The 17017-nt window shown below is 39.6% G+C and overlaps 1 protein-coding gene across 1 annotated transcript; it reads left to right on the forward strand.

Moving 5' to 3' along the window:
• The first annotated feature begins 488 nt into the window (after positions 1–488).
• IYD (iodotyrosine deiodinase) lies at positions 489–16515 on the forward strand. Its single transcript, XM_082048448.1, has 5 exons — positions 489–702; positions 8037–8231; positions 10345–10504; positions 12314–12470; positions 14365–16515. The coding sequence occupies exons 1-5, from the start codon at positions 522–524 to the stop codon at positions 14545–14547; spliced, it is 876 nt and encodes a 291-aa protein (XP_081904574.1). The 5' UTR covers positions 489–521; the 3' UTR covers positions 14548–16515.
• The last annotated feature ends 502 nt before the right edge of the window (positions 16516–17017 follow it).

Genomic DNA, 17017 nt, shown 5'->3' on the forward strand with positions numbered 1-17017 from the left:
ATTGGTGATGTTTCGCTTTCCTGGGATATGTGCAATATGACTAATTTTGTGAGTTAAACATTGAAGAGATGCCAGCAGTTTTTAAAAGTCACATTCCCACTTGGCTTTTTCTCATAATCACTGTTGCAAGCAAGATTACTGGGATCACCGTAACAATAAAAATAAGGGGGGGGGATAGTGTCTTGGTTTAGTCTGGAATTTTGGATGATTTTTTTCTTTTCTTTTTCTTAATTTTGCACTGGACAGCATTTATGCATTTGTATATGGTTAATGCCTCTGCTTGCTGTTTTTAAGCAGTTTCTTCCCAGAAAATATATAAATCTCGGTCTGCTTAACAGTAGAAGCACACCACAAATGAGACTGTGGGGGCGGTGGCTGAAAAGTAGAAGCGGGATAGGGTCAAGGACTGAACCTTGGGTCCACCCCTTTCTGCTTACTGCTGTTCTGCTCTTCCGTTTTCTTCCTCTCCTTTTCGGGAGAAACTACTGAACTTGGAAGGAAGGCTTCACGTTTCCATAGTCATGGCATTCTTTTCTTCCCTAACCCCAGTCTTTATAGCCATTATATGTGTTTTGATTGGAGCATTACTGAAGAAGATTAATGGAGAGAAGGAAAAAATTGAGACTAAAAGCAAGTCTCTATCTCGCCCATGGGTGGATGAAGATTTGAAAGATGGCAATGACCACCGCTTAGAGGAAGAAGGTAAGAAAAGTGTTATCCATCTGAGCCTTTTTGTTGTTTCAATTTTATCTGCTGGTATGAGTAAAGGAAATGTGATCTTCTGGACTTCTCCACAGCAATAGCAATGCATAGTGCTACACTGCCGCTGTGCCCCAAGCTTGTCAGTTCCCTGAAAGGAGGCTGTCCTCATCTCATGTCACTCTTGGTATAAATGTCTGTTTCTTCCAGATCCCACAAGTCAAGAGTGCAAAAAGAAAATGCATTTTCAAAGACCTCTGTCCCTCAGCACAGCAGATCTCAGGCCTGTGAGGGACTTCGTGGGCAATGTAGGGAAAGAAAGGAGATACCGCTGAAGTCTCCCCAGCCTCTTCTCAGGCCTCATTAGTGTGAGCAAAGGGAAGACCTGAGGAGAGATTTTCTGTCTACAAGCTGGTTTTGTAGACATCTCATCCCACTTTACGATCCAGTGCTACTTATTTGGTCTCAGCACCCACAGAAAAGATGGAAATGGGTCTATTGCAGTTGTTACAAAAGTCCCACATTTGTGACTTCTGAGAATGTCCATGAGAACTTTAGCTGGATTAGCACTGAGATCATTTAGGAGCTGTGTTTATCAAATATTTAAAACCAAAATGTGATGATGGTACTAATCTGTTCACTCAACTGTATATTTGAATCTGTACAGAATGCCTCTCTTTTTTCAGCAGTAATTTCTGATGCACAGCTTGGACAAAAGTCTGAGCAAAAAATGTGCCCTTTCCTCTTTTTTAGTTGCTGACTATTCTCCATAAACTCCCTTTATTTCCTTGTGAAATAAAAATCTATAGAGTTCTGTTCCTCTGAAGTTTTTAAACTTGCAGTTAGTACAACTTGCCCCCTTTTTTTTTCTTTCCCCTGAAGCTGGTTTAAAAATCTTGTTGTGTGTTTTTTGGCCTATAATGACACATTCCCTAAGTCTGCTTCTAGGAATCTTGAAACATATGTTGGTTTTCTGCACATGTACCTATCCCTAAGAACCATTATTTCTCTTTATTTCTTGATGTTTAGTGTACTTTGAGTTAGTGTTGTGTATCAGTTTCCAGAAATATTTGATACCTGGAACATTTTAAACCATGTTGACTATTTCCCAAATATACAAAACATCTTTAACAAGTACTTAATATGTTGTATCTTCCTTAGTTCAATACAAAATTGTTTCTGTGTAAAATTATGCCCTATTTCCTTTGTCACTAATGGTTTACTAGTTAAGTTAAACTGCTGCAAATTAAAATTCCTGTGGGTAGCTCAAGTGATAATTTATGAATTACCAGTGACATCTTTGACCAGAGCTCTTTCTATCAGTTTAAAAATGTAGATCTTCTAAATAAACAAACCTATTAGCTCTTAGCAAAGAGCTTCACTGACACAACTCCATAAATTAAATGTTATTTTTTAATGTCTTAGTTGTTTGTATACATGTGCTAAATTCAAAACTGTGTTAGTTTAAAATTTCTTACAAAAAATGGCAGGTAGGTAGACACATTTGTGCTGTTGCTAAAGGAGATTTATCTATTTTTAAATAAAACTTCTCTCAATGTACCATGTCATCCAACATTAAATTAGATTTTCTTACCATGTTGCTTTTAACAACAAATAATATTATTTTCCTTAACAGTGTGTGAGTCAAATCAACAGCTTCACAAAACAGGCATGTCTTTTATCTCTAGAGAAATTAAAATAATTGCATCATTCTTAGGGAAGTTTTTTTTTGGTAGGGGAAAGCCCAGTCTAAGTGAGAAGAGAATGTGGCCACCTTGGTAAGGATCTGCTGCTCTACTAATAGTATACCTAAGGATCAAAACACGTTCACCTTATTGTCTGTGTTAGAATTTTCACTGACTGCACGAGATGCTGAAATGGAAACATGGATATTAACAGAAATTTTCTTAATAGTAAAGAATATTTTACCTGCTGTGTAAATTCTGCTACCCTACTAATGTATGTTTATCAGAAAAGCTCATTTCTACTTAAGTATCTCAAGCTGGCCTGTGTTTAAGGATAAAGTTTCTCTGAAGGGACTTTGTGTTAGGTGAGATGAAACATTTCTAAGGCCTTGTATAAAGCTAGAATCTAGGACTGCTGTAGGTGAACAAGCTGAATTTTGAACAGCCTTCTGACAGAAAGGGGCAGCTGAATACCAAGTCTTTTGATACGTGTCCATGACCAAAGTGAGGGCACTTTGCCAAGAGAGCAAAGCTCTCTGTTAGAAAAACACTGAACTTACTGAGGCAACACCAGCCCCATGAACCTTCCCTCAAGTGGTGCTACCAGGGCTGTTGCCCCAGAGGGAGCCATACCTTTGGGCAGCAGAGCATTCAGTGTGAGCAGCCGAACCGCTTGGGCAGACTCAGTAGAATCACTTAATGGCAGCGAAGGGCAGAAGGGGCATGGCCAAGTGCTCCTGAGCTTGTCACTGTTATGCATTCCGTAGCTGAAGAGAAGGATGTTTCTCAGAGCAGCCAGAAACCCACTTCTTTAGTTAAGTGGAAAGCATTAGCTCAGTCCATTTGTTTAATGCCTTAGCTGGCAGTACTTCAGATTTGTTTGCATACCCATCTGTCCTGCAAACTTTTCTTTCATTTCCGAGATCCAGAATAAGAGATTGTTGTACCATGGATTGGAAAGGATGGTCTCTATGTCTATATATCTGGCCACGTCTTGCATGAAGCAATGTGTGATTACCAATTAGGTACAGATGAAGAAGATTTTTCAGCCTTGTCTTGAATGATGAGTCACAAGGGCTCTCTTCCAGTGGTGGGCATCTGATCCCAAAATGGTGGTACCTTGTCTCCCACTGCTTCAGGTTTCCACAATTAGATCTGAGCTGTTGCAAAGACAAATTCAGTCTCTAGCCCAAGGAACTTATTGTACATTGGTCACTTTCTTGGTCATATATTCAGGGCAATACAGTTGCTGGACAGGGTAGATAAAGACCCAGTTTACAGTGATGTGGAGGATAAGGTTGAATTTTATTTGTATGCTTGTTACTCTGGGGATCAGTTGCAGAAATTATTAGCAAAGGCATTTATTAGTACATATTTAATTGTGAGGAGTTTGGTGATATACTCTACTTAAGGACTTCAAAGCACTATACAAAGGCCCAAGTGTTCCACTGCTCATTGCTTGTGATACTTCTTCTAACAGACCTCTTCCACTTAGAAGTATTTCTTCTCTCCCCAAGTTCAGAGGTTTCCCATATCTTTTAATAATACTACTGACATGAATGAGGCAGTAACAGTTCAATTTTCCAATTCAATGGCAGTTCATATTTTGTGTAATTTAGGAACACAGGACTTACATGGACTTGATGCATCATTGTGTTTATCTCCCTGCTACTGCAGACACCTCCAGCCTTTGTCATTAGTTGAATTAACATGAAAACTGGCCTTTTTTGACCACCATTTCTTTAACCTTGCTGGAGGGCTATTCCAGAACTTCATGCAATGGGTTAAAAATCCTCCTCTGCCTGTCTGCCCACCCAAGCTTATTTAATACTACTCTGTAACCGTTTTGCCCATTCCAGTTTCTTGTTAGATTAAAGGAAACTTTTTCAGCCCTGGTGTATACCCTCCTGTGGTTTATAGGGACAAATGGAACTACTTCTCAGCTTTCCTTTAACTAGGTAGACCAGCAAATCTTCTCTTTTCATAATGGACACTCCATTCCTCTGCAGATCTTAAGAAACCTGCAACTATTTTTCAGTTTGAGGTAATTTTCATGATATTTTGATGCTAGCTTTTTTCTTCCAGGGTCTGGCTCTGCCACTTGATACTCCTTTTGCTTAAGATCCCTGACCAATTCTTGGGGTTTCCAGGGTCAGCCTGCTAATCACTATTTATCACCCAGTAGTAAGACACTCCATCACTTTTAGTTCCCTATTAGCCACACACTCAGTTCAGGATTGGATTCACTACTGAGATTCCTGTAGTGGCAGATTGTGTAGTGGTCTGCCATTAATCAAGTGAAAAACCACAGGGTCAGTTGCCCAGCATTTTAAGTCCAAAGATCTGACAGCTTTCTCTGTATGCCTTTAATTGTTTTCCTATGCATCATGCCTTTACACTGGAAGAGAGGCTTGGAGAGGAATTCTATGCTTAGGAAGCAATTACGTAGAGATGAAACTGAAAGAGCTGGTTTGGAAAGCAAATGTGTTGGTCTAGACTGAGGTTACGAGTGAGATTTCTCAAGGATCGGTCTCAGGACTAATTGTTAATATTATCTAGTGGTCTTTGCATAAAGCCAAGGAGTGTACAAGTGAAATTTTTTAGTGACATACAATGGGGAGCCAGCAACACAGGGAAGCATCAGTGTAGGCAAAATAAGTGGTCAACAGAAATGAAATTACAAGACCTTGTTCTCAGTGTCAGTTTATGTTATTAGGAACTCTTTGTAAGAATTTTTGCTACAAACTGAAGCAAAATTTATTACATGTTTTGCAGGCTAATTATAACCTCCCATATGAACTGCTGGAAAGAACACAAACATCATTCTAAAATATATCCAGAGAGGAATTTCTGATAGAATTAGAGAAATAGTACTTTTAAAATGAGATTTCAGTTGGGATGTCTGAGCCAAAACCGTTTCAGATTTGCTTAAAAAGCAGGAAGCCTGATGACTATCGTAAATGTACAACAGAGTTGATGGCAACCTTGAGAATGTGGCTAATAAAATAATAGACTGACTAGCAGGTTGTCTGTTGTCCATCAAATGATGTAATGCACAGAGATGTAAACAAGACATTCATAGTATTGTATAATGTGACTATACAAACAGGAATATGTCTAAACACAGCAATTAAAGATATAGAGAGCAGGCACTAAACAGATGGTTCTGATAATGATTTTAGCTTAGCATATGGATAATGTTAACTGCTAAGAGTGGATGGTAGACACATGGTGGAGGAGAATAAATAATAGATGAATTTATTAAAAAAAAAAATGCCAGGAGAGTTTTGGTTTTGTGTATCACTTCTCTCACTTCTGGGTTTTTCTGCCTCAGTATTCCCATTTTGAGTGTATTAAGGTTTGTAAGTTTTGCTTAGAAAACTTAAGCTCAGATATGGTGAGTCTCACACTTTCCTTCTCATTAGTCACCTCACCTTTGTCCCATGTTCAATAACTTTGAAAGTACTTGTCTTTTTTCATCTTGTTACCACACAGAAGCTTCCATTCTTTTATTTTCTTCTACTTGCATGGAAAAAACAAAAACAACCCCACACAACACAAAACAAGCAAACAAATCTCTAAAAATTTAAGTTGTCTTGGCCTTAGGTAATGCTGCAAGCTTTATACTTCGTGTCTTACAAGACCACTTTTTCTTCCATTCCTAGTTGCCTATAGGTCATTTAATTGAGATGTTTACTAAACCGATTACATCTAAGATTAATTTTATAACTCTGATCTAAAGACATGCCAAATCTCCCTGCTTTCTGACCCCCGAGTTCTTCAATCTGAGTTCTCCCGTGTAATTTTTCTTAATCCCTTATCTTCCCCAAGTTTGTTCCCTTAAAAATTGAGAGCCACAACTGCAGACCTACTTTTCCTCACCCTTTAATTTAGTCAATTAAATTGAATGAATGGATAATCTCAGTTTAGAAGGTTGTTTTTTTTTTCTAACTTCCTCCCTTTTCACTGAAATGAAAGCTGAATGAGTAACTACACCAAGAGAAGAACAGGTTATTTGGTTAAGGTATTGGATGTTTCACTTGGGAAGCTTGGTTTCTAATATTAACTTATCTTTCTGTCAACATCCTATTGCACCACACAACTTGCCAGTGTAAACATAGCCTTTTAACCCTGTGGTATTCCCTTCACGGAGTGGGGAGGAGGAACAGCAAAAAAGGGGTTGTGAAAGTTTCTGAAAGAGAAGATCACCAGAATCCTAGTAACGGGCCAGTCCTAGTGAGCCAGTGGCTATTTAATAGTAAATAATGTACCTTACTAAGGGTAAACCACAAAAGGAACACTAGGAAGAGGCATCCTCTTTCTTTTTCAATTTGAATGTGCAAGGCCACAAAAATAATTTTTACAACGGATCACTGTTTCCCATTATTCCGGAGCCAGGTCCTTGCAAACTGTGACCAAGAGTGCTTAATACATGCATGAAATGCTAAACACAACAAATTTCCTGGGTGACTTCTTTGTGAGCAAAGTGAAATGCATGTTGTTTGGGGACCAGAATCATTCTGTTTAGATTCAACATATGAAACTGGATACATTGCAGCCTCTTGCACATGCTAGGCCACACTTGTGAATATTTCACCGCTGTTTATAAACTGAACAAAAAAAATCAGCCTGGTCTCTAAGGCAACCGCGTACTACTAAAACACAGAAATAATTGCTTTTTGAATTTGCACTGCAGATTGCTGTGATTCTGGAATAATAGCCTAATGGTGACTGAAAAAGAGCTTGAATATCTTTTTCCTGACTCAGCCCTCTGTGGCAGATTGTTCAATACTATTGACTAGTCAAAATGCAAAATTTAAATGGCTTTAACTGCCACATCATAGTTGCAAAAAATGCTGTCCCTGCTGATTCCAGGAACGCAGGGGAGAAAGAGGAGATCTTAGAGGCAATAGAAAATGCATTTTGTGGTATAAAAAACCCCAAAGAGGCAGATTTCAGTGAAATGAGGAACCATTTTGAGTTCTTAATTAAAGACAAGAAACAGAATATCCTACATTTGATATGTTGTTATCCCAAGTATAGATGCCTGTCATCCATTTCCTCTTATGCTGAAAGTATTGTGAAACCAAAGAACTTAACCACAAAGTCACATTTGTGCAGAGCCTGGACTTGCAATGCTTCTGCTATGAAACATGAATATGGAAGAATGTGACATTCAGCTCTTCAGAGAAGATTTTACACATATTGGTAGTTAAGCCCTCTCAACTTCAGTAATATAATTGATTTTTTCTTATTAGACTGCTCAGGAAGGAATACACATGTTCACATTCACTAACTGAGAAAGGTGGTCTTAAAGGTGGGCCACCTTTTTCAGCTTGTAAGCCATTTTTACAAGCAGGCTTGGACACTGAAGTGGAGAGGGCCATAACTTCTTCGTCAATCACACTTGATAGAGCCAGCCAGGACCCTTCCACCTCTTGATATTTAAACAAGGTGTTTATTCAGTAGCTGGAGTTTGAGATCAATGAGTTGTGTCAACTGGAACCTCAGACTTTGCCTTTCTAGTGGTGTAGAAGTGCAGTGTAGGCCAATGCAGGCCAAAGTGCGTTATGGTGATGAATGCCAAAGATATAAACAGCGTTCTCCAGTAAAAAAAAAAAAAAATCCCTGACCTCTTTTATTTTCTTGCAGAGGCTGACGAAGTGTGGCAAGGACTTGATGAAAATGTTGCTCATGTCCCCTTCTTCTCAGAGCGTTACTCTGAGGCCGAAATGATTAAAAGGTCACAGATGTTTTATGAACTTCTTAATAAGAGGCGGTCTGTCAGGTTTCTCAGTGATGAGCCGGTCCCCAGGGAGGTTATCGATAATGTCATCAGAACAGCAGGTATGCTACTGGGTGGTTCAAGGTTTGAAAAGAAAAAAAAATATAAATCAGCATTACTGTTCAACTGTGTAAAAGTGATGTGGAAAAGCCAATTGGCATTTGGCTTATGGTTTTCATAGATTCACCTGTAAGCCATAATGAATGAATACCTGTTGACTGACTGGAAATTACTCAGCTTGAACTGAGTATGTCAGGGACTGGTCTGGGGCATTCCCAATTGCTTTGTATTTGCAGTGCACCCAAAAGGGAAAAAGAGCAATTCCACAGCACAAAATAAAACATTTCATTTTCTAGCTTTAAAATATGTTGTTTAAAATAAAATCGATCTACAATTTCATTAGACATCTTTCAAACAGAAATATTGAAATGTTTTCTCTCAAAAATGTAAAGCCATGTGTACTTCACATGCTTTGAAATTTGATGTATTATGATTATATTTATCACGTGTGGGGGTTTGTGTTTTGTTTTGTGGTTTTCTTGGTTGTGGTTGGTTTTGTTTTTTCGCTTGTGGTTGGTTTTGGTTTGTTTTTTTTTTTTTTTTTCCCCAAACAAATTGATGAAATTGTCTCAGCCATGAAAAATATTATATTTGACATGAATAGTTGCAGTTTATTGAGGGCAAAAAGTTTCAGTCTAGAACAAGAAATGTTTTCCAGTCCTTTCAACTTCAGTGCTAGGCCACTATTGCGTATGACTGGAGTGCTATGCTGAAGACCATGATTGAGGTTATTTGAGTGAATGTCAGAAATGGATTTTTTCTTTCTTTCTTTTTTTTTTCTTTTTTTTTTTTTTTTTTAATTTGAGAGAGAGAGAGAGAGAATTTATGTGTTTCTAATCATTACTGCCGCATCCTGGCCTAATCTCATCTCTGCTTTAGTAACATTGACTTCAGCTAGGAATGGTTTTGACCCTCATTATTTCTCATTTTCTCTGAACCAGTCACTACTAGTATGGAAAATATTCACAAACTGCCTTAGAAAAAAGTTCAAGAGCCTCTAGCAAGATTAATAATATAGAGATTCTCAGCATTTGAGATGCATTTTTTTCCTTTAACAAACTGTAAGCAGCTTTGTTACTGCACTGTAAAGAGTCTCCATCTTTCTCTAATTAGCTGGGAGTCATTAAAACACTGAGCATGTTTTGGCAAATGCAGCAAAGCGAACAAGCCTGGAGTGCAGATGAAGTACTTAGGGCTGTGTAGAGAAAAAGAAATAAAGCAAAGCATAAATGTCATCAGTTCTTACCCAAACTGAGGAGAGGCAAGGTTCACGACATAAATGCATTTTACTATAAAAACAGTTCAAGCTGCTTATTCAGTGTTTCTTGAACTCAAATCAGTGCTTAGGTAAGCAAATAGTGTATATGTCCAAGGCATTCAAATATTTTTAAAATTTGTATGAGGGGCTAGAAAGATCTAAACAGTCTACTTTACCCAATTATCTGTGAACCCACACAGATAACTATATTCTTCATCCTTCTGGCTTTCATCCTGTAGGCAGTTAAAATATTCTCAAATGTTGTTGGTGTGTAATGATCAGGGCTGAATGAGCAAGTGTAGATTTAATATGTGCACACCTACATACACCAGCTGTCACTGGGACAAGAGGCTCAAACCTGTGTGCTATATGGCAGATGCCGGCATTGTGCAGCTCCTCAGCTTTGTCAGTCACTGATTGTGGGTGGTCACTTCGCCTTGGTTCCCTTAAAGCCATTATTAGCTTTGCCTTTCAGATAAAATCGTGTCTAAGAGTGGGGTGCATATTCAGATGACGTATTGTTTTTGGTATAATGCAGTAGCATGACTGTGTGCATATATTGCAATGCCTCATCATAAGAACCTCAAAGGAATTTTTACAAATCCCTAACTTTAGTTTCCTGTAAGACAGTGGTATGGAAGGACTAATCTCTGTCATTGGATGGGACTTCTCATTCCTCAAGGAAGCAATAAACAGGATTGTCTGACAGAATTAATCTCAGGTTTTTTCTCCCCACCTCATCCACTTGCTTTCCCATTGCTTTGTTGGTCAGCCTGAAAACCCACGAGGAAAAGCTGATGCCTCCCACTGAACAGCCTCTTTTCTGGGTTTTCATCTTTCCCTGGTTTTATATGAAGGTACTTCACCCAGTGGAGCGCACACTGAGCCCTGGACCTTTGTGGTAGTGCAAGATCCATGTTTAAAACATAAGATTCGTGAGATTGTAGAAGAAGAAGAAGAAATCAACTACAAAAAAAGGATGGGAGACAGATGGGTTAATGACCTGAAAAGATTGAGGTATGAAAAAGTCAATTGACTAAGGGGTATGAAGGGATGTTTTAGTCTGGGAAAGACTATACTGGGATACAGGGAAATTTTAGTCATGTGCCTTTTTTGTTTTTCCTCAATTTCAGGGAGGAAAATAAAACCTGAAATTATTCAGCTCAATTTCTAAAACCTTGTTTTAAAAATGTTCTTTCAAGCTTGTACTCCATAAAATCTCCCCAGTTTTCTGGTGCTGCTCAGAAGATCAGCTGTAAATATTTCCCACATCCCGATCGGAGAAAAAGAACGAAAGTACAGTTGGAGACTGCCCCAGCCAGGGAGTTGCCAGGGTCTCTATAATGTGGTCCTTTTGTGAATTTACAGCTGGAAAGAAAAGACTGCTGTTTGAGGAAAGTGGTGTTTCCACCCAGCAGGAGCTGAAAACACATTATTATCTATATGTTAATTCTGACTTCCTTATTCTAAGGTCCAGGTGAGATGCAGCATCTGACTGCACACAAAGGAAAAACTCACTATGCCCGCATGCTTCAATCTGACCAGAAGAAGGATGAAATAAGTGATTCAGATGTTCAGCACACTCTTTCCTGTTGCATGGCTTTATCTTCATTCTCAAGACAATGGGAGTATTACTGAAAGCACCACAGTTTAGAAAATTCAAGTGATAAAATGAAACTTGTCTTGAATTCTTCTACTATCCTTTTCCATTTCTTCCTCCCTCTTAATGTATTTCTAAGATTCATGTTTGGAAAGAAAAACTCAAAAATGTGCATAGAATCACACCTTGGTGGCTGGTTCTTAAAATTGCCTCCAGTCAAAGGGATTATATACTCTCCATCTTGAAACTTTTCCAAGCATTTGACCCCATCATTATTTTTTTTTCTATTGACCTAACTCTCGTCCCATTTTTTTTCTTGTTGTTTGCCAAACTATGGATTTCCGAAAGTCACTAGGAGCTTTGCTGCTAACTGAGGTAGTCCCAAAGCTTGTCCCTATGCAAGTCCCTAATTATGCAATATTTAATTATTCCGAATGCCTGACTGACTTGCTAACTTCACACAATGGGAAGACGTCTACTGAGTCTTGGCCTGTCAAGTGAAGCCTATGCGCAAAGCTTTATAGGGTTGATTTGCCTTACTTATTTCATAATGTTATTATTTTTCAGGTGCTTATGTACTAGGTAAACAACCAAAATATAGTATTTTTAATATCTTGAGTGAGAACAGCAGAAAACACACATTTTGTTGTCTAAATCCTACATCATAATTGTACATACTGTAATTGAAAAAACTGTGAACCAAATTAATTGTAATAGAGCTGAAATATCCAGAAACAGAATAACATTTTTCGCTGTGAGAAAATATTTAGCTTTAAACCTTCGACCAAGAAGATTTGAACTTTTCTGCCACCAGTTTTCCCTGCAATCACAAAAAAAAAAAAGTTGGCACTGCTGATAGAAAGTGGAGCTGCAAGTCTGCAAAATTCCAGGAATTAAATAATCTCAAGGGCAAATGCTCATGAGGCCAGTTCATAGATAAGAGGTCAAGAACTACCTCCTGTTTTTATTCAGTTCTACTCTTCAGAGCGAGTGCATCAACTCCTCAGCCAAATCCATTAAAATTGAGAAGTCTATTCAAGCTTGCTTTTTTTTTTTTTCTAAGAACTGTTTCTATTTAAGCTGATAATACTTAATCCTTTGCAGTAAAAGTTCTAAGTTTAGTCTACTGCTATAATTGTCATGTGCACCTTTGCAGGCAGCAAACGTGACTTACGGGAAAGTGAAAAGGTTGCAAAATAAATGTCTTAAACATTATTCTTTTGCAGAACAAACTGGATCAAGGAATACTTGGATACTGCTCCATATCTGATTCTCATTTTCAAGCAGATATATGGGAAGCTTCCAAATGGCAAGAAGAAGACCCACTACTACAATGAAATCAGTGTTTCTATTGCCTGTGGTATCTTGCTTGCTGCACTGCAGGTAGGTCAACAGAATGAACATACTGAGAGCCAATATATCGATTTGGATTACATACCAAAGCTATTCTGTCCAAATGAGGGTGGAACCCAATTTAGATTTTAACATTGTCAGTCTTGTGCATTACTCCAGTTCCTGGCTATACATCTTAATTTTGAGTTTTAATGTTATTCTGCGCAAGCCTACATCTGGGAAGGTGATTCCTATCCCCAGCACTGGTTAACAAGAAGAAAAATATAATACAACTTGCTTCCAGAGTTGTCACTCTTCTTCTGGAACAGGCTTCGGCCCCTGTCGTTTCTGCCTTATGCACTAACAGGGTCTGCAGCCTACCCAAGCGTGGCTGTGTACTGCCACACTGGCCCCTTCTTTCAAGTAATCCTTAAAAAATGGCTCAACCTCAAGTCATTTTTAGCACACAATGAAAAAAAAAAAAAAATCAGGGATGTTTTTCACAGAACAGGCTGTGCTATTTCAATCAGTCTTTCTGAGGCATTTCTGAAAGTGAATTGATTTCTAAAGCTCAGCATGTTTGACACTAGCAGTGGTTTCTCCATGCTCAGTTCTGCTTGTTATATCTGATGTACTCATACATGTGTTTAAATAGTGAAGTTATTCTGATAGTTAACTTGGCCTGTCAGCAGGATAACAGCAAGGTGCCACCTCTTATATTAGGCCAGTTTCCTACCAGAAACTGCCATTTCTTCTCCATTCTGTTTTGAGTGACACTTCTTTTCCTGCATTGCTGCTCCTCAGGAGGATCTTCAGGATGGGAAATCTGATAAATGAGCAGCTCAGAAGCACATTGCTGGGGTGTTACGGCTCTGCAGCTGCACAGTGCTCTATGGAGCTGGGAGCAAAGGGAATGGGGCAGAGCCAGTACTGTGTCACCAGTGCCTTAGTCAGAAGCAGCAGAGGTGACAAGGCTCCACTTTCTCCCGAGCGAGCCCACCTTCAGGTTGGGATTTCTGAGGCTCCTTACCAACTGTTAGGCTCCTTAGCGCTGGATCTATAAATCAAATGACATTAAAGGACACAGAGTCATGGACTCATAACATTCAACACCACCACTATTAGCTTGTCCCCTCTTCAGAAGATCGTAGAGATTACTTAACATGAGAGGCCCATTGCCTGAGCACCTCTCCCTGGCTGACTTTTAGTTCTCAAAGCCTCCCAAAATGCGTGTGTTACATGGAGGGAGAGACTGAAATCCACATGTGCAGCTCTCAGGCAGCGCCTCAGTCGTGTTGTCATATCTTAGATAATGCCAGCTCTTTACTGTTTGTCAGATTGTTTAGTTCTTTTGTGAGATGTTGCATGAGGAATGACACATCGACTTATTTTGGAGTTCTGATGTAAGCCAGAACATTGGTCCCTCTGAGAGAGGGTGACAGACTCCTGTGACAACTTCTGAGGCAGAGTCTGTGCCCCTGTCCCCATGAGGTACAGTTCTTGAGCAGGAACCAATGCACACAAATCTATAAGGCATCTTCCTGCTAGCTGTATGGAGGCAAGAACTGAAATATTTATCTGGAGTAGCCCGATGAACCCCATGGGGTTCAATCCCAGTAATATTCTCACAGTTGCTCCTCAGCTTCGCTGTGGTCAGGAGTCCACCATGACACTGAGCACTGCAGGCAGGCTCCTGCTGTGCAGCACACAGACATGTCAGGCAGAATGTGCTGTTGCTGCAGAGGAGAAATGCTGTGCTTCTCTGTAAGCAAAACAGGTAACTTTTATGGTACCATTTAGGCTGTTACCAAGTCAGATGTTCTAAAGCCTGCAGTAGTTTCTGAGCTAGTCAATAGGAGAATGTCTACAGGTCTGGAGGGAATAAGGGGTACAAATACAGAGCCCAGACCTCTGTCTCACTCTGTTGCTGGCTGTCTTGCTGCAGAACGCAGGTCTGTACACTGTGACCTCCACACCCCTCAACTGCGGCCCCCAGCTCCGGGTGCTGCTCCAGCGCCCAGCAAATGAGAAGCTGCTCTTGCTGCTCCCCGTTGGTTATCCCAAGAAAGATGCTACTGTGCCTGCACTGACCCGAAAGCCGCTGGAAGACATCATGGTCCTCATGTGAGCCCAGCGCCATGACGAAGGAGCACGTCACTGCTGCCAGTCAGTGAGCAGCAGCCCCCTGAAGTTGTCACTGCTGTTTCTGTGTGTCATCCTCCTACGTCACTGCTGCTTTGGCTATTTACACTTGTGTTTCTTTTAGTGCAAGTAATCTTCTAATAGCAGTGAGCAGTCAAGCACTGTGTGTTTGGCAGGTGCTATTGCCAGTGAGCCCAGGCGGTTGTTCCAGGGGACATGTATAATGGCATTTAAGTGACCTTCACCACTCGATTATTCTTACACATTGTAGGGACAATTATTTCCTTGAACTGGAAAGTATATTCTCCTGATACTTTTATGATTACCATTACACAGTTATTTTCTCTTCAGAATTTTAATGGAGGTTGTATTAAAAGATATAAAGAGGTCAAACTCAGCTGTCTTCTCTTGATCAGTGTATGCTATTTTAATGCCCCTTCCCCATCACTGTGTTCAGTTCTGTGTAGGAGGAAGCTATTTTTCTCATATAAGGTATCATTTTTCCTGCTTGATTGATCTCAAAAATCTTGTCTATACCAGGCTTTCTTTAACTATTGCTTGTACAAATGTCTTTGGCTGGGGGAGATCTAGTAGGAACAAGGCATCCAAGTAATTTCCTTGTTACCATTCATTTATACATGATCCAGGCAAAGTCTGATCATATGGCAGCTATCAGTCATGCCCCCTATATTTACTGCTTCCACTGGAAGCAGCCCAAAGGGAATTACTATTCTGGTTATCCTGTTTATAGCTACAACTATGCCAGTTCAACACCCTTATATTTAAACTGCTTTAGAGACCCTGAGAAGTGAGAGATGCTTTCATGTAGCACCAAATGAGGCATATTTCAGTTTATTTTAAGGCCGCTTCCCACAAAAGCAGTGCTCCCTACTTAAAGCCTTGTCCACAGGCAAGATGTGGATGGGCACTAGTGGGAGCTGCTCACTGTAAGGGTTGATGCTCCTGATACCTGCGCTGCCAGAGCCCCCTCGTGGGGTTGCTGTTCCTGCTGGCTTTGCAAGCAGCACAAGATGAAAACACTGAATGAGAGATAGATATCCTTTGCTGAAGCTGTCTGTGTGCTGTGAAATACTTTCCCACCCTGCTCTCTGCTGTATGTAACTTCAGGCAAATTCAGCCGAATTGCCTTCAGCCTTCCTTGGGAGTTGCTCAAGTCAACTCACTGCACCTTGTCTGAAGTCAGACCTATTTGACATGATCTGTTGTCCACTGAGCAGGTAGAGGGGATAACATTTTGTAGAGGTAGAGCTTTTTGCAGTGTCAATGCCTCTGTCACCCAATGAGAAAAACTATTTTCCTCTTTGGCAAGCCATTTTGCTGGTATTTAGCAGGCATAGCTATGTGTTCCCCTGTGTTCTAGCCCCATTTCACATCATCAGTGATCCAGCAACGGCAGGAAGTTTCTCATGCAGACCTAATCTGAAATGAGCTTTATAACTACAGAAAAATTAAAAAAAAAACAAAAGGAGAAGCCCTGTGTCTACACGCTTGCAAGGTCTAAAAGCTAGTCAGGGAGAGAGGCATGAGCTGAACCATGCCAAGGCTGACCAGCTGCAGATCCCCAGTTGTCAGGAATACATATTAAATATTCTGTAACAAGTTTTCCTTCTGTGCATATGCTGCTCTGCCATATCAGGCCCCTTTGCAAAGCAGTTCACACCGGCTGTAAACGTATACAAGCCTTATGCAAAGTTTGTTCTAATTCAGAGGTCACATCAACAGAGAACTGAACCTCTGTGACTTTGCAATCAGTCCTGTAACTACAAAAATAAACTTATTCTGCCTGGCCTCAGTCTGCAAAATAGATGGCATGTGACAGCACTCAGAGAAGCTTTACCTAATGAATTCAGCTTCAAACAGCCATACTTGCATATATAAGGATATTTCTAGTATGGTTTCAGAATTAAAAAAGAAAAAACAAAAAACAAAACAACAACAACAACAACAAAAAACACACAAAAAAACTAAACCAGTTAAAAAATATATGAAAAATTGTCACAATAGCAAACATTGGTGTATACCAATACACTTTTTTATACCAAAGAAAATAAATGGTGTCTTTCTACCCCATGTGTTGACTCCAGTAACTAATATACACATAGTAGCTGAAAAAAACAAGTCCTCACACCTACTAGATAGGAAAGATTCCACCCAGGAAAACATTTCTGGAATTACAAAATAGAAGTAAAAGAAGCAATTTTTTTCCTCCTATATAAATGGTTATTCAAACACATATACTCCGGTAATATCACAATTGCTGATGATACTGCAGAGCCTCATATAAATCACGTTAGCACTCCTGTTGCGATAAGCCTACTTGGAATTGCCACTGTTCTCTAATAAGTGTGCTGTCTTTATTTAAAAAAACGAATAAATAATAATAAATTTTGCCTTTTCATGCAGAACATTATTAAATAACATTAAGATTAGCATTT

This window comes from Streptopelia decaocto, assembly GCF_964273445.1.
Source record: "Streptopelia decaocto genome assembly, chromosome: 3".
NCBI lineage: Eukaryota > Metazoa > Chordata > Aves > Columbiformes > Columbidae > Streptopelia > Streptopelia decaocto.

What these genes read in the sequence shown, in the direction of transcription:
- IYD (XM_082048448.1), top strand. Translation starts at nt 522, where the DNA reads ATGGCATTCTTTTCTTCCCTAACCCCAGTCTTTATAGCCATTATATGT. An exon ending in CCACCGCTTAGAGGAAGAAG is followed by an intron (nt 703 to 8,036) that starts GTAAGAAAAGTG and finishes ATTTTCTTGCAG; the next exon opens with AGGCTGACGAAGTGTGGCAA. An exon ending in TCTTGCTTGCTGCACTGCAG is followed by an intron (nt 12,471 to 14,364) that starts GTAGGTCAACAG and finishes GTCTTGCTGCAG; the next exon opens with AACGCAGGTCTGTACACTGT.